A 21,738-nucleotide genomic window follows, 5' to 3' on the forward strand; every position below is an offset into this window, starting at 1 on the left:
TTAGATATAAAAGGATTTAATTAGAAATAATTTGTTACAACTTAATTTACCTAACTGCTGATTGGCTGCGGTCTCTGATCATGTGACACAAGGTCCGAGGCTCCACCTCCTGGAGGTGAACACAGGTGACCATAGGGGTGGCCGGGACACGGGTGATGTATTCTCTCTCCATCCGTGTGAAGCGCGTCAGCTGCGATGATGCTGGGGATCAGTAGTAACAACATGAGTGCGGGACAAGAAGCTTTACATACAGAATAAGGCCGGCGCCGGTCACTTACCCCATGTACAGGGCATTGCAGCAGCTTATGTATCCATAGTTACGACCACTAACTATCACTACATAAGTGGTTGTAACCATGGATACCTAAGAACCTGCAATGCCCTGCATATGGGGTAAGTGACATAGCTAATCAGAAGAACTATACTACATTTCTAGTTGGGAGGTATTTGCTAATAATGTTAATATTACACCTAATATTGGGATAGGATCTTGGAGATGGAAATACCCCTTAAAAGCTTAGGATCATTTTCCACAGTTATTACCTGCACTAACACATTGTAACAAATTACAGCCACGGGTTCACCGATACATTTGGATTTTCTATTTTATTATTTTTACAGGTGGACACTGCGGCAACAGATACTACTACCCTCATCATTGTCCCTGCTGGTGCTGATCGCAGCGCCGGAAAGGAACCATGATGAGGGCAGCGTTCAGCACCCGGCGTTTGGGAACAGCGCTAACTGTACTGCTGATTCCCAAGTGACGGTATGTGTGATCCTGATGCGGGCACACATGCACGGATATTTCCGGTACCGGAAATATACGGACATGTGAAACCGGCCTAAAAGTATCAGAGGGGGTTGAATTTCTGTCACTTGATTATCTCCACTGGTAACATCAGTTGGGGACCTTCCAGATGGGTCGCCTGCGCTAGGGGAACATGTGACGCCCGTGCAGCGCTGATTCTAGAGCCCCATAATACGAGCACAGCCCTCCAATATAAGGCTCCTTTATAGCACTCATCACAGGTCATTAAGGGGTAAAATCTCTGAATGGAGAGGGGTGGGGGGGTGGGTTTCCTTTTAACCACTTTCTAATTTTCCATGGTTTTTCCTTCTCTTCTTCGCAGAGACATAACTGTTTTCATTTTTCCGCTGACCGGGCCTGTTTTTATGTAATGGACTGTCGTTTTTTTTTTTTTTTTTTTTTTTTTGCTGTTTTGTTCATTTTTTATTGCAGCGACCGAAGGACATTTCTTGAGTTCCGGTTATTTTTCTTCTCTACAGCATTTAATCGCTGGGGATAAATCGTTTTTTTTTTTTTTTTTTTTTATGAACAACAATCCACATTTATTCTTGACCAAAAAAAAAATCAACATTTATTAAAATATAATCATGTCAGCACATGCACACTGCACATACATACATGTGTAAACACACACACACTGCACATACATACACATGTATATACACATACACGGAGTGCTGACTCTCCCTCTCATTGGCCAATCACCACATTTAAGTGACTGCGCCTCCTGCCCTGACGCACTCCTTGATGAAGCTGGGCGAAACGAAACGCGCGTCGGGGCAGAGGGTCACGTAAAGCACCACGTTTTCTTCCCGGAAAATATGGCCAGGTATAAATCCTGTTTAAAATATTTGCAGCATTATGTTTTTAAATGTATGAGATTTTCATTTTGACCTTGAATAGTCAATCGTTTAACACAAACCTCAGCAATCAACTCCAACATCACACTATGATCAAATACTACTGACTAGGGTTTCTGTGTTTACATGGCAGTGTGCACGTTATAATGCAACTGATAGAAATAAATTATAATTTTGTATACATTTATTATAACTTTATTGTGATATGTCTGCATGTGCAATATAATAATATCTTATTGAGGTTTCATACTTCATAATAACGTCAAGGGCAGAGAGCATGTATTGCTTTGAATTTTATCAATTATTTATATTTAAGAATTATATTGAACAACAATCGAGTGGTCACAACTTTATAAGCAAATGCAGCCAATCACAATGCTTCAATAATCAGATTTCATTTAAATTAAATAGAAATAATTTATAACACTATAAAGACAATCTGCTATTTGAATCTTCAGTTTATTACCTATTCCTGTTATTAGTATACGCCAGCCTGGATCCCACAATTTCTTCACCACTTTTTTTTTCTGATTATATATATACACACATATACATATGTGTGTGTGTGTGTGTGTGTGTGTGTATATATATATATATATATATATATATATATATAGTACAGACCAAAAGTTTGGACACACCTTCTCATTTAAAGATTTTTCTGTATTTTCATGACTATGAAAATTGTACATTCACACTGAAGGCATCAAAACTATGAATTACCACATGTGGAATTATATACTTAACAACAAAGTGTGAAACAACTGAAATATGTCTTATATTCTAGGTTCTTCAAAGTAGCCACCTTTTGCTTTGATGACTGCTTTGCGCACTCTTCGCATTCTCTTGATGAGCTTCAAGAGGTAGTCACCGGAAATGGTCTTCCAACAATCTTGAAGGAGTTCCCAGAGATGCTTAGCACTTGTTGGCCCTTTTGCCTTCACTCTGCGGTCCAGCTCACCCCAAACCATCTCGATTGGGTTCAGGTCTGGTGACTGTGGAGGCCAGGTCATCTGGCGTAGCCCCCCATCACTCTCCCTCTTGGTCAAATAGCCCTTACACAGCCTGGAGGGGTGTTTGGGGTCATTGTCCTGTTGAAAAATAAATGATGGTCCAACTAAATGCAAACCGGATGGAATAGCATGCCGCTGCAAGATGCTGTGGTAGCCATGCTGGTTCAGTATGCCTTCAATTTTGAATAAATCCCCAACAGTGTCACCAGCAAAGCACCCCCACACCATCACACCTCCTCCTCCATGCTTCACGGTGGGAACCAGACATGTAGAGTCCATCCTTTCATCTTTTCTGCATTGCACAAAGACACGGTGGTTGGAACCAAAGATCTCAAATTTGGACTCATCAGACCAAAGCACAGATTTCCACTGGTCTAATGTCCATTCCTTGTGTTCTTTAGCCCAAACAAGTCTCTTCTGCTTGTTGCCTGTCCTTAGCAGTGGTTTCCTAGCAGCTATTTTACCATGAAGGCCTTCTGCACAAAGTCTCCTCTTAACAGTTGTTGTAGAGATGTGTCTGCTGCTAGAACTCTGTGTGGCATTGACCTGGTCTCTAATCTGAGCTGCTGTTAACCTGCGATTTCTGAGGCTGGTGACTCGGATAAACTTATCCTCAGAAGCAGAGGTGACTCTTGGTCTTCCTTTCCTGGGGCGGTCCTCATGTGAGCCAGTTTCATTGTAGCGCTTAATGGTTTTTGCAACTGCACTTGGGGACACTTTCAACATTTTCCCAATTTTTCGCACTGACTGACCTTCATTTCTTAAAGTAATGATGGCCACTCGTTTTTCTTTAGTTAGCTGCTTTTTTCTTGCCATAATACAAATTCTAACAGTCTATTCAGTAGGACTATCAGCTGTGTATCCACCAGACTTCTGCACAACACAACTGATGGTCCCAACCCCATTTATAAGGCAAGAAATCCCACTTATTAAACCTGACAGGGCACACCTGTGAAGTGAGAACCATTTCCGGTGACTACCTCTTGAAGCTCATCAAGAGAATGCCAAGAGTGTGCAAAGCAGTCATCAAAGCAAAAGGTGGCTACTTTGAAGAACCTAGAATATAAGACATATTTTCAGTTGTTTCACACTTTTTTGTTAAGTATATAATTCCACATGTGGTAATTCATAGTTTTGATGCCTTCAGTGTGAATGTACAATTTTCATAGTCATGAAAATACAGAAAAATCTTTAAATGAGAAGGTGTGTCCAAACTTTTGGTCTGTACTGTATATATACACACACACATATACAGTTAGGTCCATATATATATTTGGACAGAGACAACATTTTTCTAATTTTGGTTCTAGACATTACCACAATGAATTTTAAACAAAACAAAAAAAGCAGGGTGGCACATGGAGCTGAAACTCCTAAACCCTTCATCCAGTTTTAATGTGGATACCCACAAATGAAAGCTGAAAGTCTGAACTTCAACTGCATCTGAATTGTTTTGTTTAAAATTCATTGTGGTAATGTCTAGAACCAAAATTAGAAAAATGTTGTCTCTGTCCAAATATATATGGACCTAACTGTAACTACTGATATACATCATATGTGGTTTGGGGGAATACAGCGAGCCCTAACATGCGCTGCTGAGAGGAGATATTCAGACAATTCTGGGCTTTTTAAATGATTTTAATTGGGTGATTTTTTCATTGCTCAAATTAAACTTTGTATATAATAATTATAATAAATATTTGGTGATCCTGATCTACATTGTACACTACTTCTTCTTAAAACACTGTAGATAATGCTTAAGAGTGTAATCAGTGATCCCACACACTCATTGGCAGTGCCCGCCGTTTTGTCTTTGACACAAACATGTATACACACACACACACACACACACACGTATAGGCACACACACACACACACAATGTATAGGCACACACATGTATAAACACTGTGCACACACACGCACATGTATACACAGTGCACACACACACACACACACAGTGCACACACACACACACACCGTGCACACACACACACACACAGTGCACACACACACACACACAGTGCACACACACACACACACGCACATGTATACACAGTGCACACACACACACACACACATGTATACACAGTGCACACACACATGGGTACACACATGTATACACAGTGCACACACACACACATGTATACACAGTGCACACACACACACACATGTATACACAGTGCACACACACACACACACACATGTATACACAGTGCACACACACACACACACATGTATACACAGTGCACACACACACACACACACATGTATACACAGTGCACACACACACATGTATACACAGTGCACACACACACACACACACATGTATACACAGTGCACACACACACATGTATACACAGTGCACACACACACACACACATGTATACACAGTGCACACACACACACACACACACATGTATACACAGTGCACACACACACACGTTTAGACACAGTGCACACACGCACATATTCATCAGCTGATGAACTGGTGTGACCTCTCACCGCAATACACTGACAGGAACGCCATCAATCCCGCAGTGTATCGCCGGTTGCGGTCACATCTCCGGATGTGGCTCTTCTATCAATGATCTGATCGCCGTGGGACAGTCGGGATTACAGGGGATAGGTGAGGATTATGGTGGTTTGTTATTTCTTCTTTATTACAGGTGAGTATATGGTGTTTTTATTTTCACAGGGTAAAGGGCATTAGGTGTCGGTGATATAATGTGGTTTTATTTGTATTTAAATATTTATTCATTTAAACAGTTTTTTTGGTTTACTTTCAGCACAGGCGCCAGGATGAAGAGAGACTACTCCTCTCATCAGCGGCGCCTGTGATCAGCAGTAAGCTTTTCACCGCAGGTCACTGTCACAGCTGCGAGATCACACGGTGCTGTGATCCGGAAGTAACACCTATTTCCCGCGCTGTCACGCAGATGAGTGTGGAAAACTACTGATGTTCGGGGGCCCTGTACGGGTTTGTGTTCGGGCTCGGGCGCCCAAACACGATCCTTTTTTTTTTGATGTTCGGGTTCAGTCGACGAACCCCAAAAAATCAAAACGTTTGCTCATCTCTACCCGCAAGCGCTTGTCACAGCTAATGGTTGCAGAACCTAACCCATACACCACACAAAAATATACATCGCAAGTCATTAAGAGATTAATTACAGCCAGCAGAGACCCTATACTTCAGGATGGTGGCCCCCACCCTAAAAAAATAAGGGAATAGGAAGAGACTAGAACAAGTGACATGGAGGGCACCATTAGTGCCGGGGTCTCACCTGGGGTCATGGCTCCTACAGATTCCACACGTTGCCTGAAGGTGAGAATCAAAGGCCGGGAGATGGCCGGCCGGGTCATCAGGAAGGTCAGGTGGTCTACCAGAGGGTCTCTGCTGTCCTCCTCACCCTGCAGGAGAGGATGGCTGTAAGTCCTCTGGTCACCATCTACAATCGCGCACTACGTGGGTCTCTACACGCACCGGCATCTCGCTCCTTCCCCGGCTCTTCACCGTCACTTTCCCTCTTGATAAGACTCGACCCTGCAGAGCCTCCCAGAGCTGACGAGAGACCCCCAGCATTACCGAGACCGCCTTGTCCTGCAGGAAGAGCTGCGCCTCTCCAGATCCGTCCTCCGCTTTCACCCTGAGAAGGACAACAACAAGGTGACCATAGCTGTGCTCTTCCTCTATGTAAGAGGAGATCGGGGGGGGGGTCGCAGTCTGCTCACCAGGCTTTAGCTCTGAAGACCCCGGACTGGGAGGTGCAGGAGGGCGAGCGCTCACAGGCTCCCTGCAGTGTAAGGAGTGTAGGGTGAGTGACGTCAGGGGCCACGAGTACCAGGAGGGTGCACAGGGCAATTACCTGCACGAATGTGCCACCACACAGCGAGCAGTCCCAGTGCAGCGTCACGCTGAGGACACAGGTCAGGGAGCACAGCGCACGCTCAGGGGTGGAGGTCCCCGTCAGAGGCCTGAACAGGACAAGAGGGGGCGCAGCCACATCATCACTGGAAGCAGAGGACGGGATCCCTCAGCACCGCTGTAATCTCTTCACACTTTTTACAATATCTGATTGCTGTCAGTGATTCATTGAAATAATATCTTAAAAGTTTTTTTTTCTTTTTTTTTTTTTTTTTACAGCTGAGGGGCTGTTACAATGCATCAGTGCAGGCAAAAAGTAACATCTGAGTGAACAACAACAACAACAACAACAACAACATTCCCATTCACCGACAACAAGTAGAGATCTGGGAAGAGAAAGCAGAAGAGGACACAAAAGAGGGAAACCGCAGAAACTACTGTCACAGCTATAGGACTCACACATTCTCCGATGGTGGGCTCACGATGCTCACATGGGTGGTGGGCACGCTGCGGAGGTAGACCCTGCCGGACCTAGAGAGAAGCAAACGTCAGCATCTGCAGCCACCCATCATATACAGGTTATACTCACAGTGGCCACCTCTGGATGAGGAAACTAACCTGAGGAGCGCAGCTCTGGAGTATAATACAGGATATATCTCAGGATCAGTAATGTAATGTATGTACACAGTGACTGCACCAGCAGAATAGTGAGTGCAGCTCTGGAGTATAATACAGGATGTAACTCAGGATCAGTAATGTATGTACACAGTGACTGCACCAGCAGAATAGTGAGTGCAGCTCTGGAGTATAATACAGGATGTAACTCAGGATCAGTAATGTAATGTATGTACACAGTGACTGCACCAGCAGAATAGTGAGTGCAGCTCTGGAGTATAATACAGGATGTAACTCAGGATCAGTAATGTAATGTATGTACACAGTGACTGCACCAGCAGAATAGTGAGTGCAGCTCTGGAGTATAATACAGGATATATCTCAGGATCAGTAATGTAATGTATGTACACAGTGACTGCACCAGCAGAATAGTGAGTGCAGCTCTGGAGTATAATACAGGATGTAACTCAGGATCAGTAATGTAATGTGTGTACACAGTGACTCCACCAGCAGAATAGTGAGTGCAGCTCTGGAGTATAATACAGGATGTAACTCAGGATCAGTAATGTAATGTATGTATACAGTGACTCCACCAGCAGAATAGTGAGTGCAGCTCTGGAGGATAATACAGGATGTAACTCAGGATCAGTAATGTAATGTATGTACACAGTGACTCCACCAGCAGAATAGTGAGTGCAGCTCTGGAGTATAATACAGGAGGTAACTCAGGATCAGTAATGTAATGTATGTACACAGTGACTGCACCAGCAGAATAGTGAGTGCAGCTCTGGGGTATAATACAAGAGGTAACTCAGGATCAGTAATGTAATGTATGTACACAGTGACTGCACCAGCAGAATAGTGAGTGCAGCTCTGGGGTATAATACAAGAGGTAACTCAGGATCAGTAATGTAATGTATGTACACAGTGACTGCACCAGCAGAATAGTGAGTGCAGCTCTGGAGTATAATACAGGAGGTAACTCAGGATCAGTAATGTAATGTATGTACACAGTGACTGCACAAGCAGAATAGTGAGTGCAGCTCTGGAGTATAATACAGGATGTAACTCAGGATCAGTAATGTAATGTATGTACACAGTGACTCCACCAGCCGAATAGTGAGTGCAGCTCTGGAGTATAATACAGGAGGTAACTCAGGATCAGTAATGTAATGTATGTACACAGTGACTGCACCAGCAGAATAGAGAGTGCAGCTGTGGAGTATAATACAGGATGTAACTCAGGATCAGTAATGTAATGTATGTACACAGTGACTGCACCAGCAGAATAGTGAGTGCAGCTCTGGAGTATAATACAGGATGTAACTCAGGATCAGTAATGTAATGTAATGTACACAGTGACTGCACCAGCAGAATAGTGAGTGCAGCTCTGGAGTATAATACAGGATGTAACTCAGGATCAGTAATGTAATGTATGTACACAGTGACTGCACCAGCAGAATAGTGAGTGCAGCTCTGGAGTATAATACAGGATGTAACTCAGGATCAGTAATGTAATGTATGTACACAGTGACTGCACCAGCAGAATAGTGAGCGCAGCTCTGGAGAATAATACAGGATATAACTCAGGATCAGTAATGTAATGTACAGTGGGTACGGAAAGTATTCAGACCCCTTTACATTTTTCACTCTTTGTTTCATTGCAGCCATTTGGTAAATTCTAAAAAGTTCATTTTTTTTCTCATTAAAGTAGACTCTCCACCCCATCTTGACTGAAAAAAAAACAGAAATGTAGAAATTTTTGCAAATTTATTAAAAAAGAAAAACTGAAATATCACACGGGCATAAGTATTCAGCCCCTTTGCTCAGACACTCATATTTAAGTCACATGCTGTCCATTTCCTTGTGATCCTCCTTGAGATGGTTCTACTCCTTCATTGGAGTCCAACTGTGTTAATTAAACTGATAGGACTTGATTTGGAAAGGCACACACCTGTCTATACAGTGGTGGCCAAAAGTATTGGCACCCCTGCAGTTCTGTCGGATAATACTCAGTTTCTTCCTGAAAATGATTGCAATCACAAATTCTTTGGTCTTATTATCTTCATTTAATTTGCTTGCAAGGAAAAAACACAAAAGAGAATGAAGCAAAAATCAAATCATTGATCATTTCACACAAAACTCCAAAAATGGGCCAGACAAAAGTATTGGCACCCTCAGCCTAATACTTGGTTGCACAACCTTTAGCCAAAATAACTGCGAACAACCGCTTCCGGTAACCATCAATGAGTTTCTTACAATGCTCTGCTGGAATTGTAGACCATTCTTCTTTGGTAAACTGCTCCAGGTCCCTGATATTTGAAGGGTGCCTTCTCCAAACTCCCATTTTGAGATCTCTCCACAGGTGTTCTATGGGATTCAGGTCTGGACTCATTGCTGGCCACCTTAGAAGTCTCCAGTGCTTTCTCTCAAACCATTTTATAGTGCTTTTGGAAGTGTGTTTTGGGTCATTGTCCTGCTGGAAGACCCATGACCTCTGAGGGAGACCCAGCTTTCTCACACTGGGCCCTACATTATGCTGCAAAATTTGTTAGTAGTCTTCAGACTTCATAATGCCATGCACACGGTCAAGCGGTCCAGTGCCAGAGGCAGCAAAGCAACCCCAAAACATCAGGGAACCTCCGCCATGTTTGACTGTAGGGACTGTGTTCTTTTCTTTGAATGCCTCTTTTTTTTTCCTGTACACTCTATGTTGATGCTTTTTCCCAAAAAGCTCTACTTTTGTCTCATCTGACCAGAGAACATTCTTCCAAAACGTTTTAGGCTTTCTCAGGGAAGTTTTGGCAAACTTCAGCCTGGCTTTTTTATGTCTCGGGGTAAGAAGTGGGGTCTTCCTGGGTATCCTACCATACAGTCCCTTTTCATTCAGACGTCGACGGATAGTACGGGTTGACACTGTTGTACCCTCGGACTGCAGGGCAGCTTGAACTTGTTTGGATGTTAGTCGAGGTTCTTTATCCACCCTCCGCACAATCTTGCGTTGAAATCTCTCGTCAATTTTTCTTTTCCGTCCACATCTAGGGAGGTTAGCCACAGTGCCATGGGCTTTACACTTCTTGATGACACTGCGCACGGAAGACACAGGAACATTCAGGTCTTTGGAGATGGACTTGTAGCTTTGAGATTGCTCATGCTTCCTCACAATTTGGTTTCTCAAGTCCTCAGACAGTTCTTTGGTCTTCTTTCTTTTCTCCATGCTCAATGTGGTACACACAAGGACACAGGACAGAGGTTGAGGCAACTTTAATCCATGTTAACTGGCTGCAAGTGTGATTTAGTTAAAGCCAACACCTGTTAGGTGCCACAGGTAAGTTACAGGTGCTGTTAATTACACCAATTAGAGAAGCATCACATGATTTTTCAAACAGTGCCAATACTTTTGTCCACCCCCTTTTTTAGGTTTGGTGTGGAATTATATCCAATTTGGCTTTAGGACAATTCTTTTTGTGTTTTTTCATTGAAGACAAATTAAATGAAGATAATAATACCAAAGAATTTGTGATTGCAATCATTTTCAGGAAGAAACTGAGTATTATCTGACTGAATTGCAGGGGTGCCAATACTTTTGGCCAGCACTGTATAAGACCTCACAGCTCACAGTGCATGTCAGACCAAATGAGAATCATGAACTCAAAGGAACTTCCCAAGGAGCTCAGAGACAGAATTGTGGCAAGGCACAGATCTGGCCAAGGTTACAAAAGAATTTCTGCATTACTCAAGGTTCCTAAGAGCACAGTGGCCTCCATAATCCTTAAATGGAAGAAGTTTGAGACCACCAGAAGTCTTCTTAGACCTGGCTGTCCAGATAAACTGAGCAATCGTGGGAGAAGAGAGGTAAAGAAGAACCCCAAGATCACTGTGGCTGAGCTCCAGAGATGCAGTAGGGAGATGGGATAAAGTTCCACAAAGTCAACTATCACTGCAGTCCTCCACCGGTCGGGCCTTTATGATAGAGTGGCACGAAGAAGCCTCTCCTCAGTGCAAGACACATGAAAGCCCGCATAGAGTTTGCTCAAAAACACATAAAGGACTCCCAGACTATGAGAAATAAGATTCTCTAGTCTGAAGAGACGAAGATAGAACTTTTTGGTGATAATTCTAAGCGGTATGTGTGGAGAAAACCAGGCACTGCTCATCACCTGCCCAACACAATCCCAACAGTGAAACATGGTGGTGGCAGCATCATGCTATGGGGGTGTTTTTCAGCTGCAGGGACAGGACGACTGGTTGCAATTGAATCAAACATGAATGCGGCCAAGTACAGAGATATACAATGCTTTGTGAAAGTATTTGGCCCCCTTGAACTTTTCTACCTTTTGCCACATTTCTGGCTTCAAACATAAAGATATAAAATTCTAATTTTTGGGGGAAGAATCAACAACAAGTGGGACACAATCGTGAAGTGGAACAAAATTAATTGGATATTTTAAACTTTTTTAACAAATTAAAAACTGAAAAGTGGGGCGTGCAATATTATTCGGCCCCTTTACTTTCAGTGCAGAAGTTCAGTGCGGATCTCTGAATGAACCAATGTTGTCCTACATGACTGGTAATAATAAGTAGAATCCACCTGTGTGTAATCAGGTCTCGGTATAAATGCACCTGCTCTGTGATAGTCTCAGGGTTCTGTTTCAAGAGCAGAGAACATCATGAAGACCAAGGAACACACCAGGCAGATCCGAGATACTGTTGTGGCGAATTTTAATGCCGGATTTGGATACAAAAAGATTTCCCAAGTTTTAAACATCTCAAGGAGCATTGTGCAAGCGATCATATTGAAATGGAAGGAGTATCAGACCACTGCAAATCTACCAAGACCCGGCCGTCCCTCTAAACTTTCACCTCGAACAAGGAGAAGATTGATCAGAGATGCAGCCAAAAAGCCCATGATCACTCTGGATGAACTGCAGAGATCTACAGCTGAGGTGGGAGAGTCTGTCCATAGGACAATAATCAGTCGTACACTGCACAAATCTGGCCTTTATGGAAGAGTGGCAAGAAGAAAGCCATTTGTCAAAGATATCCATAAAAAGTCTCGTTTAAAGTTTGCCACAAGCCAACAGAGAGACACAAACATGTGGAATAAGGTGCTCTGATCAGATGAAATCAAAATCGAACTTTTTGGCCACAATGCAAAACGATATGTTTGGCGTAAAAGCAACACAGCTCATCACCCTCAAAACACCATCCCCACTGTCAAACATGGTGGTGGCAGCATCATGGTTTGGGCCTGCTTTTCTTCAGCAGGGACAGGGAAGATGGTTAAAATTGTTGGGAAGATGGACGGAGCCAAACACAGGACCATTCTGGAAGAAAACCTGTTGGACTCTGCAAAAGACCTGAGACTGGGACGGAGATTTATCTTCCAACAAGACAATGATCCCAAACATAAAGCAAAATCTACAATGGAATGGTTATAAAATAAATGTATCCAGGTGCTAGAATGGCCAAGTCAAAGTCCAGACCTGAATCCAATCGAGAATCTGTGGAAAGAGCTGAAAACTGCTGTTCACAAACGCCCTCCATCCAACCTCAATGAGCTCGAGCTGTTTTGCAAGAAAGAATGGGCAAGAATTTCAGCATCTCGATGTGCAAAACTGATAGAGACATACCCCAAGAGACTTACAGCTGTAATCGCAGCAAAAGGTGGCGCTACAAAGTATTAACTCAAGGGGGCCGAATAATATTGCACGCCCCACTTTTCAGTTTTTAATTTGTTAAAAAAGTTTAAAATATCCAATAAATTTCGTTCCACTTCACGATTGTGTCCCACTTGTTGTTGATTCTTCCCAAAAAAATTACAATTTTATATCTTTATGTTTGAAGCCAGAAATGTGGCAAAAGGTAGAAAAGTTCAAGGGGGGCCAAATACTTTCACAATGCACTGTACTGGATGAAAACCTCTTGGACTGCTCTGGACCTCAGACTTGGCTGAAGGTTCACCTTCCAACAAGACAATGACCCTAAGCACACAGCTAAAATAACAAAGGAGTGGCTTCAGAACAACTCTGTGACCATTCTTGACTGGCCCAGCCAGAGCCCTGACCTAAACCCAATTGAGCATCTCTGGAGAGACCTGAAAATGGCTGTCCAGCAACATTCACCATCCAACCTGACGGAACTGGAGAGGATCTGCAAGGAAGAATGGCAGAGGATCCCCAAATCCAGGGGTGAAAAACTTGTTGCATCATTCCCAAGAAGACTCATGGCTGTACTAGCTCAAAAGGGGGCTTCTACTCAATACTGAGCAAAGGGTCTGAATACTTATCACCATGTGATATTTCAGCTTTTTTTAATAAATTTGCAAAAATTTCTACATTTCTGTTTTTCTTCAGTCAAGATGGGGTGCAGAGTGGACTGTAAGGAGAAAAAAATGAACTTTTAAGAATTTACCGAATGGCTGCAATGAAACAAAGAGTGAAAAATTTAAAGGGGTCTGAATACTTTCCGTACTTACTGTAAATACACAGTGACTGCACCAGCAGAATAGCGAGTGCAGCTCTGGAGTATAATACAGGATGTAACTGAGGATCAGTACAGGATCAGTAATGTAATGTATATACAGTACAGACCAAAAGTTTGGACACATCTTCTCATTTAAAGATTTTTCTGTATTTTCATGACTATGAAAATTGTACATTCACACTGAAGGCATCAAAACTATGAATTAACACATGTGGAATTATATACTTAACAAAAAAGTGTGAAACATCTGAAAATATGTCTTATATTCTAGGTTCTTCACAGTAGCCACCTTTTGCTTTGATGACTGCTTTGCACACTCTTGGCATTCTCTTGATGAGCTTCAAGAGGTAGTCACCGGAAATGGTCTTCCAACAATCTTGAAGGAGTTCCCAGAGATTCTTAGCACTTGTTGGCCCTTTTGCCTTCACTCTGCGGTCCAGCTCACCCCAAACCATCTCGATTGGGTTCAGGTCTGGTGACTGTGGAGGCCAGGTCATCTGGCATAGCACCCCATCACTCTCCCTCTTGGTCAAATAGCCCTTACACAGCCTGGAGGTGTGTTTGGGGTCATTGTCCTGTTGAAAAATAAATGATGGTCCAACTAAACGCAAACCGGATGGAATAGCATGCCGCTGCAAGATGCTGTGGTAGCCATGCTGGTTCAGTATGCCTTCAATTTTGAATAAATCCCCAACAGAGTCACCAGCAAAGCACCCCCACACCATCACACCTCCTCCTCCATGCTTCACGGTGGGAACCAGGCATGTAGAGTCCATCCGTTCACCTTTTCTGGGTCGCACAAAGACACGGTGGTTGGAACCAAAGATCTCAAATTTGGACTCATCAGACCAAAGCACAGATTTCCACTGGTCTAATGTCCATTCCTTGTGTTCTTTAGCCCAAACAAGTCTCTTCTGCTTGTTGCCTGTCCTTAGCAGTGGTTTCCTAGCAGCTATTTTACCATGAAGGCCTGCTGCACAAAGTCTCCTCTTAACAGTTGTTGAAGAGATGTGTCTGCTGCTAGAACTCTGTGTAGCATTGACCTGGTCTCTAATCTGAGCTGCTATTAACCTGCGATTTCTGAGGCTGGTGACTCGGATAAACTTATCCTCAGAAGCAGAGGTGACTCTTGGTCTTCCTTTCCTGGGGCGGTCCTCATGTGAGCCAGTTTCTTTGTAGCGCTTGATGGTTTTTGCAACTGCACTTGGGGACACTTTCAAAGTTTGCCCAATTTTTCGCACTGACTGACCTTCATTTCTTAAAGTAATGATGGCCACTCGTTTTTCTTTACTTTGTATTATGGCAAGAAAAAAGCAGCAAATTCTAACAGTCTATTCAGTAGGACTATCAGCTGTGTATCCACCAGACTTCTGCACAACACAACTGATAGTCCCAACCCCATTTATAAGGCAAGAAATCCCACTTATCAAACCTGACAGGGCACACCTGTGAAGTGAAAACCATTTCCGGTGACTACCTCTTGAAGCTCATCAAGAGAATGCCAAGAGTGTGCAAAGCAGTCATCAAAGCAAAAGGTGGCTACTGTGAAGAACCTAGAATATAAGACATATTTTCAGTTGTTTCACACTTTTTTGTTAAGTATATAATTCCACATGTGTTAATTCATAGTTTTGATGCCTTCAGTGTGAATGTACAATTTTCATAGTCTTGAAAATACAGAAAAATCTTTAAATGAGAAGGTGTGTCCAAACTTTTGGTCTGTACTGTACACAGTGACTGCAGCAGCAGAATAGTGAGTGCAGCTCTGGAGTATAATACAAGATGTAACTCATGATCAGTACAGGATCAGTAATGTAATGTACAGTATGTACACAGTGACTGCACCAGCAGAATAGTGAGTGCAGCTCTGGAGTATAATACAAGATATTACTCAGTATTTATCATATATACTGTATAGTCCTAGATATTGTGTTGAATAATAGGATCCTCACTTTACAATGTTAAACAGTAAGAGGAGATTGGACAATACCTGGACAGTTTCCTCTCCAGTCCTTGTATCATAACCGTGGCCCCCGGGAGAAGCCCCAGAGGGTAGGGGCCACCTGAGACATCCAGATACACAGCGGCAGATGAATGGCTCGGGGGTTGCGTTAGGATCACTTTGATGGAGGTTCCAGGATGCAGGAAGCCGTCTGTGGTGGAGGACAGGAGGTCAGCACCATACGGCACCATGTGGCAGTAGTTGGGCCGCCATGCTTACCATGGTTAGGCGGCACTGCCCTCATCATCTGTGTATCGCACATGGCTCGGCTGGACACCACGCCAGTCAGTGTCAGCAGAGAACCGCTGGAGCTGGAAGAGACAGCACAAATGTATGAGGATCAAACATGGCGGCTCAAACACAAGGCCATGTCTGAGGAGCAACTTACTGGTCCCTCAGCACTTGTTCTATAGACAGCCCGTCAGCTGGACCTGGTGAGACTGCGGTGCCCTAAATACACAGACAGGACATATGAGCGGGTGTACGTGGAGAAGACCCAGCACAAAGAGGAAAAACCAGCGCATAAGTCACCTCTACATCTTCTAGTGTCCAGTCCGCGGGGACCTGGAGACATCGAGGAGCACGGACGATAGTCCCCGGAGGAGCAGAGACACCGTCAAATATCCCCGAGTCCTAAGTAAATGAGCAGAAAGTGAGATGTGATCATCGCTAGGGAGGAAAGTACAGGAAAAGATGGCGGCGCTCACCATTACTCCTATTGCAGTCAGAAGATACAAGCGGTTGGGTCGGAGGAAATGGAACCAGCGGACTGACGAGGAGGAGAAGAGGAGCGTCACCTGCACATGTAGAATCAGTTACTCCAGGTCACTGACAGATAACAGAGAATCACAGCACAGCAGCGCCCCCTACTCTTACCTTGGAGTCACCTTTATCCGATCTTCTCGCCGCTTTCTCCAGAGACATCTCTGTGATGTCCACCCATGACACTGTAGCCCGGAACTGAAGCCCCTTATCATGGCCGTGTCTCATGTGTCTCCCCTCCAGGCTATCCACCACCAGGTAGCGCTGAGGCCAGGAGGTCTCCAGTCTCGGTATTTTACCCGGAGGTCGACCTCCGGACCCCAGAACTGGGCAGGAAGATGAGGAATGGGAGGTGTGCAGGACCGTCACGTCTTTTGCGAGGAACACGGCGTAAGTCCTGAGAGAGAAGACCGGGAGGTGAGAAGAAGGACCTTCACGCGTACGTGGCATGTAGACGTGGGGAGACTCTTACTTGCTCCATGGATCCTCGTCATCGTCTTTAACCCTTAAGTTTTCGGTCACTAATTGATAGTGACGAACCGCGAGGACACAACCTAGAAAAGCCCACAACTATGATGGCAACCTATACCTAACTGTGCAGGGAGCTTAAAGGGGATCTATCACTCGCCATAAATATGTAATTATTTTACTGGGTGTAAATGCCGCTGTTCTCCTGAATCCGGCGATGTCTTTCTTTTGTTCCTGCTCCTCTCCTTTCCTGAGATATGGCCGTCTATTTGCGGGATGTAAATCTAGTTGTGTAACTAAGTGGGTGTGACCTTAAGAAAGCACCCACAAAGAGTTTAGAACTCCGCCCAGTTGGATATCAACACTAGATTTATATCCAGGGAAGATGGGGCAATATCTCAGGAATGGAGAGGCACAGGAAGAAAAGAAAGACATCACTGGATTCAGGAGAACAGCGGCATTTACACCAGATAAACATAATTACATATTTATGCCAAGTTACAAGTCTTCTTTAAAGTGGGGATCGAGTAAAAGTGATCGTCTGTTATGTGACTCCAACAGGTGGAATCTGTGATCTTGGATCACCGCCAATTTCTAAAAGGAAAGGGGGGAGTATTAAGACATAAACCCTTTTAGCACTGCACAGAGATTTCTCTTCTGGTCTCAACACCGTGTCCAAGGGGTTTATTTCCCCATGCATAACTTTCGTTCCAGACCGATGGAGAGGGAATAACTCAGTGAACGCCGGGAGAAGACGTACCGATCCAGGCGATCGGAGGAGCCGGCAGAACCAGGCAGGTAAGAGAAGACGACTGATCCTTTAATAGCAGAGATCCTGAGGAAGGAGCCTGAAGAACACCAAGGAGAACCTGAAGAGACAGACGAGAGGGAGGTGAGAGGCCTGGCAGGGCACAGATGTGCAGCCGTCACCCCTTAAAGGGAAAGTCGCCTGAATTCTCCAAAAGTGTTTGATTAGGTAGATGCCCGGTCTCACATCACCCCCCCCTACTAAAAGGGACACTCCGCTAACTTGTATATTCCTTCAGGTAAACACTCTCATGCTCACGTGAGGTGGGGACAGATCTCCGGATCGCAGCGAGTACCAGGACCAGTGAAGATGCCGATTAGACTCCTCTTCTCGCAGGTTCTGAGCAGAGCAGATGAAAGAGGGGACGAGAGAGAGAGGCGGGAGGCACCACGGTGGCGGCAGCGGAGAGTACTGAAGGGAAGGAGGACATGAGACCCTCAGATCAGGGCTGCTCACCGTGATACCCTGATTAACCCTTCCCTACCTGCCGCAGTGGACAGTCGTGTGGATCTGCCACCATCTCTTCCTGTAAATCCCTCTCTCGCAGGCCGCCGCGCCACGCAGACATGGTGGGGAACAGAAGCTTTTCTACCGGACCTTGTGCCCCGTCACTGATGGGTCGGGTAACGCAGTTCTGTCTGACCAATCGCGGACACAATCTGAAAGCCAAAAAAAAACCCATGGCGTTACTCCTACCCGATCCCCCGAGGTCGCCAGGCCCCGCTCCCCTGCTCACTTCTCCTGCAGCTTGTCGATGACATCACACGTCCACAGGAACTCCGGCAGCCGCAGGCGATAGCGGAACAGCAAGTGGAGGTACAGGTTCCCGGATCCGGAGAGCGGGGTGCACGGGGCTTCAAGACGGGAGAAGTCACAGATTCGGACCCGGCTCCTGAGACAGCAGGAGAGGACAAGCGAGGGGAAGAGAGGGCTGGGCGACTGCTGCAGGTGGGCGTCACAGACCTAAACACCGGGGCAGAAGCAATGAGCGGGGGCAGCAGGACGGCCACTTACATTCCCCCTCCGTGCCGTCACCTCACCTCCACCCTGGCGCCAACTCTCAGCCCTCGCCCTCCGTTCTGCAGCTGGGTGTACGCCGTGCAGAGGAGCAGCGCCCTGTCCAGCTCATACAAGCCCGCGGGGGCATTCAGCACCCGTGTGACAACCCCCTGAGAGAGAGAACAGGAGTCACCACGGAGGAGGAGCAGCTGCCGGGTACCGCTAATCTGTGCAATACGACTGGAGAGCTCATCAGCGCTCACTAGAGACCGAAGACATGTACTACATCAAGTGCGCCATGGACAACAACTCCCAGCAAGTCCCACCCTCGCTCCTCACCTTGTAGGTTAACGTCTTGGATTCTTTACTTCGCTTTCCCGTCCCTCGTTCATGGGGGCCACGATCAGGCGCTTTTGTCTCACTTGGTTCTGTCAGTTCTTCTGAATTCTCCATAACGGGAGTAGAGGAACAAGATGGAGAAAGTGGGGGGCGCGGGGTGACAAGGGAAGAGGAGGTCACAGAGAACACCCGCCGAGGTGACCCGCGGAGCGACGACAAGGAAAGCGAGGTGACTTCATACGTCTCGCCGACCTCCAATACCTGAAACCAAAAGAGCTTGGCGGGAACCTGCAAAACAGAGACATAAGGAAATGGAGGTGACAGGAGACTCCGCCTCCTGCAGGGTGATACAGACAGGAGGAGCTATGAGTCTCCTCCCCCTGTAGGGTGATACAGACAGGAGGAGCTATGAGTCTCCTCCCCCTGTAGGGTGATACAGACAGGAGGAGCTATGAGTCTCCTCCCCCTGTAGGGTGATACAGACAGGAGGAGCTATGAGTCTCCTCCCCCTGCAGGGTGATACAGACAGGAGGAGCTATGAGTCTCCTCCCTCTGCAGGGTGATACAGACAGCAGGAGCTATGAGTCTCCTCCCCCTGCAGGGTGATACAGACAGGAGGAGCTATGAGTCTCCTCCCCCTGCAGGGTGGTACAGACAGGAGGAGCTATGAGTCTCCGCCCCCTGCAGGGTGGTACAGACAGGAGGAGCTATGAGTCTCCTCCCCCTGCAGGGTGGTACAGACAGGAGGAGCTATGAGTCTCCTCCCCCTGCAGGGTGGTACAGACAGGAGGAGCTATGAGTCTCCTCCCCCTGTAGGGTGATACAGACAGGAGGAGCTATGAGTCTCCTCCCCCTGCAGGGTGGTACAGACAGGAGGAGCTATGAGTCTCCTCCCCCTGCAGGGTGATACAGACAGGAGGAGCTATGAGTCTCCTCCCTCTGCAGGGTGATACAGACAGCAGGAGCTATGAGTCTCCTCCCCCTGCAGGGTGATACAGACAGGAGGAGCTATGAGTCTCCTCCCCCTGCAGGGTGGTACAGACAGGAGGAGCTATGAGTCTCCGCCCCCTGCAGGGTGGTACAGACAGGAGGAGCTATGAGTCTCCTCCCCCTGCAGGGTGGTACAGACAGGAGGAGCTATGAGTCTCCTCCCCCTGCAGGGTGGTACAGACAGGAGGAGCTATGAGTCTCCTCCCCCTGTAGGGTGATACAGACAGGAGGAGCTATGAGTCTCCTCCCCCTGCAGGGTGGTACAGACAGGAGGAGCTATGAGTCTCCTCCCCCTGCAGGGTGATACAGACAGGAGGAGTTATGAGTCTCCTCCCCCTGCAGGGTGATACAGACAGGAGGAGCTATGAGTCTCCTCCCCCTGCAGGGTGATACAGACAGGAGGAGCTATGAGTCTCCTCCCCCTGCAGGGTGGTACAGACAGGAGGAGCTATGAGTCTCCTCCCCCTGCAGGGTGGTACAGACAGGAGGAGCTATGAGTCTCCTCCCCCTGTAGGGTGATACAGACAGGAGGAGCTATGAGTCTCCTCACCCTGTAGGGTGATACAGACAGGAGGAGCTATGAGTCTCCTCCCCCTGTAGGGTGATACAGACAGGAGGAGCTATGAGTCTCCTCCCCCTGCAGGGTGATACAGACAGGAGGAGCTATGAGTCTCCTCCCTCTGCAGGGTGATACAGACAGCAGGAACTATGAGTCTCCTCCCCCTGCAGGGTGATACAGACAGGAGGAGCTATGAGTCTCCTCCCCCTGCAGGGTGGTACAGACAGGAGGAGCTATGAGTCTCCGCCCCCTGCAGGGTGGTACAGACAGGAGGAGCTATGAGTCTCCTCCCCCTGCAGGGTGATACAGACAGGAGGAGCTATGAGTCTCCTCCCCCTGCAGGGTGGTACAGACAGGAGGAGCTATGAGTCTCCTCCCCCTGCAGGGTGGTACAGACAGGAGGAGCTATGAGTCTCCTCCCCCTGTAGGGTGATACAGACAGGAGGAGCTATGAGTCTCCTCCCCCTGCAGGGTGGTACAGACAGGAGGAGCTATGAGTCTCCTCCCCCTGCAGGGTGATACAGACAGGAGGAGTTATGAGTCTCCTCCCCCTGCAGGGTGATACAGACAGGAGGAGCTATGAGTCTCCTCCCCCTGTAGGGTGATACAGACAGGAGGAGCTATGAGTCTCCTCCCCCTGTAGGGTGATACAGACAGGAGGAGCTATGAGTCTCCTCCCCCTGTAGGGTGATACAGACAGGAGGAGCTATGAGTCTCTGCCCCCTGCAGGGTGATACAGATAGGAGGGGCTATGAGTCTCCGCCCCCTGCAGGGTGATACAGATAGGAGGGGCTATGAGTCTCCTCCCCCTGCAGGGTGGTACAGACAGGAGGAGCTATGAGTCTCCTCCCCCTGTAGGGTGGTACAGACAGGAGGAGCTATGAGTCTCCTCCCCCTGCAGGGTGGTACAGACAGGAGGAGCTATGAGTCTCCTCCCCCTGCAGGGTGATACAGACAGGAGGAGCTAGGAGTCTCCTTCCCCTGCAGGGTGATACAGATAGGAGGAGCTGTGAGTCTCCTCCCCCTGCAGGGTGATACAGACAGGAGGAGCTATGAGTCTCCTCCCCCTGTAGGGTGATACAGATAGGAGGAGTTATGAGTCTCCTCCCTCTGCAGGGTGGTACAGATAGGAGGAGCTATGAGTCTCTGCCCCCTGCAGGGTG

General features: G+C 46.5%; 1 protein-coding gene across 5 annotated transcripts in view; it reads right to left on the reverse strand.

Moving 5' to 3' along the window:
• Positions 1 to 21,738, reverse strand: part of CTC1 (CST telomere replication complex component 1) — a 30,013-nt gene continuing 8,275 nt past the window's right edge. For 3 of the 5 annotated variants that reach the window (XM_073654461.1, XM_073654459.1, XM_073654463.1), the window contains 19 exons: positions 19,027 to 19,314; positions 18,729 to 18,857; positions 18,425 to 18,651; positions 18,173 to 18,347; positions 17,947 to 18,099; positions 17,641 to 17,749; positions 16,885 to 16,966; positions 16,527 to 16,809; positions 16,358 to 16,447; positions 16,182 to 16,283; positions 16,039 to 16,100; positions 15,870 to 15,961; positions 15,639 to 15,801; positions 7,007 to 7,078; positions 6,549 to 6,693; positions 6,415 to 6,476; positions 6,167 to 6,329; positions 5,967 to 6,093; positions 1 to 201 (listed from right to left, as the gene is read on the reverse strand). In XM_073654461.1, the coding sequence (XP_073510562.1) occupies positions 47 to 201; positions 5,967 to 6,093; positions 6,167 to 6,329; positions 6,415 to 6,476; positions 6,549 to 6,693; positions 7,007 to 7,078; positions 15,639 to 15,801; positions 15,870 to 15,961; positions 16,039 to 16,100; positions 16,182 to 16,283; positions 16,358 to 16,447; positions 16,527 to 16,809; positions 16,885 to 16,966; positions 17,641 to 17,749; positions 17,947 to 18,099; positions 18,173 to 18,347; positions 18,425 to 18,651; positions 18,729 to 18,857; positions 19,027 to 19,314 (2,679 nt within the window). In that variant the 3' untranslated portion in view covers positions 1 to 46. The remainder of the gene's footprint in view (positions 202 to 5,966; positions 6,094 to 6,166; positions 6,330 to 6,414; positions 6,477 to 6,548; positions 6,694 to 7,006; positions 7,079 to 15,638; positions 15,802 to 15,869; positions 15,962 to 16,038; positions 16,101 to 16,181; positions 16,284 to 16,357; positions 16,448 to 16,526; positions 16,810 to 16,884; positions 16,967 to 17,640; positions 17,750 to 17,946; positions 18,100 to 18,172; positions 18,348 to 18,424; positions 18,652 to 18,728; positions 18,858 to 19,026; positions 19,315 to 21,738) is intronic. The other 2 variants (XM_073654460.1, XM_073654462.1) reach the window with 2 other exon arrangements.

Source organism: Phyllobates terribilis, unplaced genomic scaffold (assembly GCF_046119375.1).
Source record: "Phyllobates terribilis strain yellow unplaced genomic scaffold, ASM4611937v1 Scaffold_11__3_contigs__length_659146591, whole genome shotgun sequence".
Classification (NCBI taxonomy): Eukaryota; Metazoa; Chordata; class Amphibia; order Anura; family Dendrobatidae; genus Phyllobates; species Phyllobates terribilis.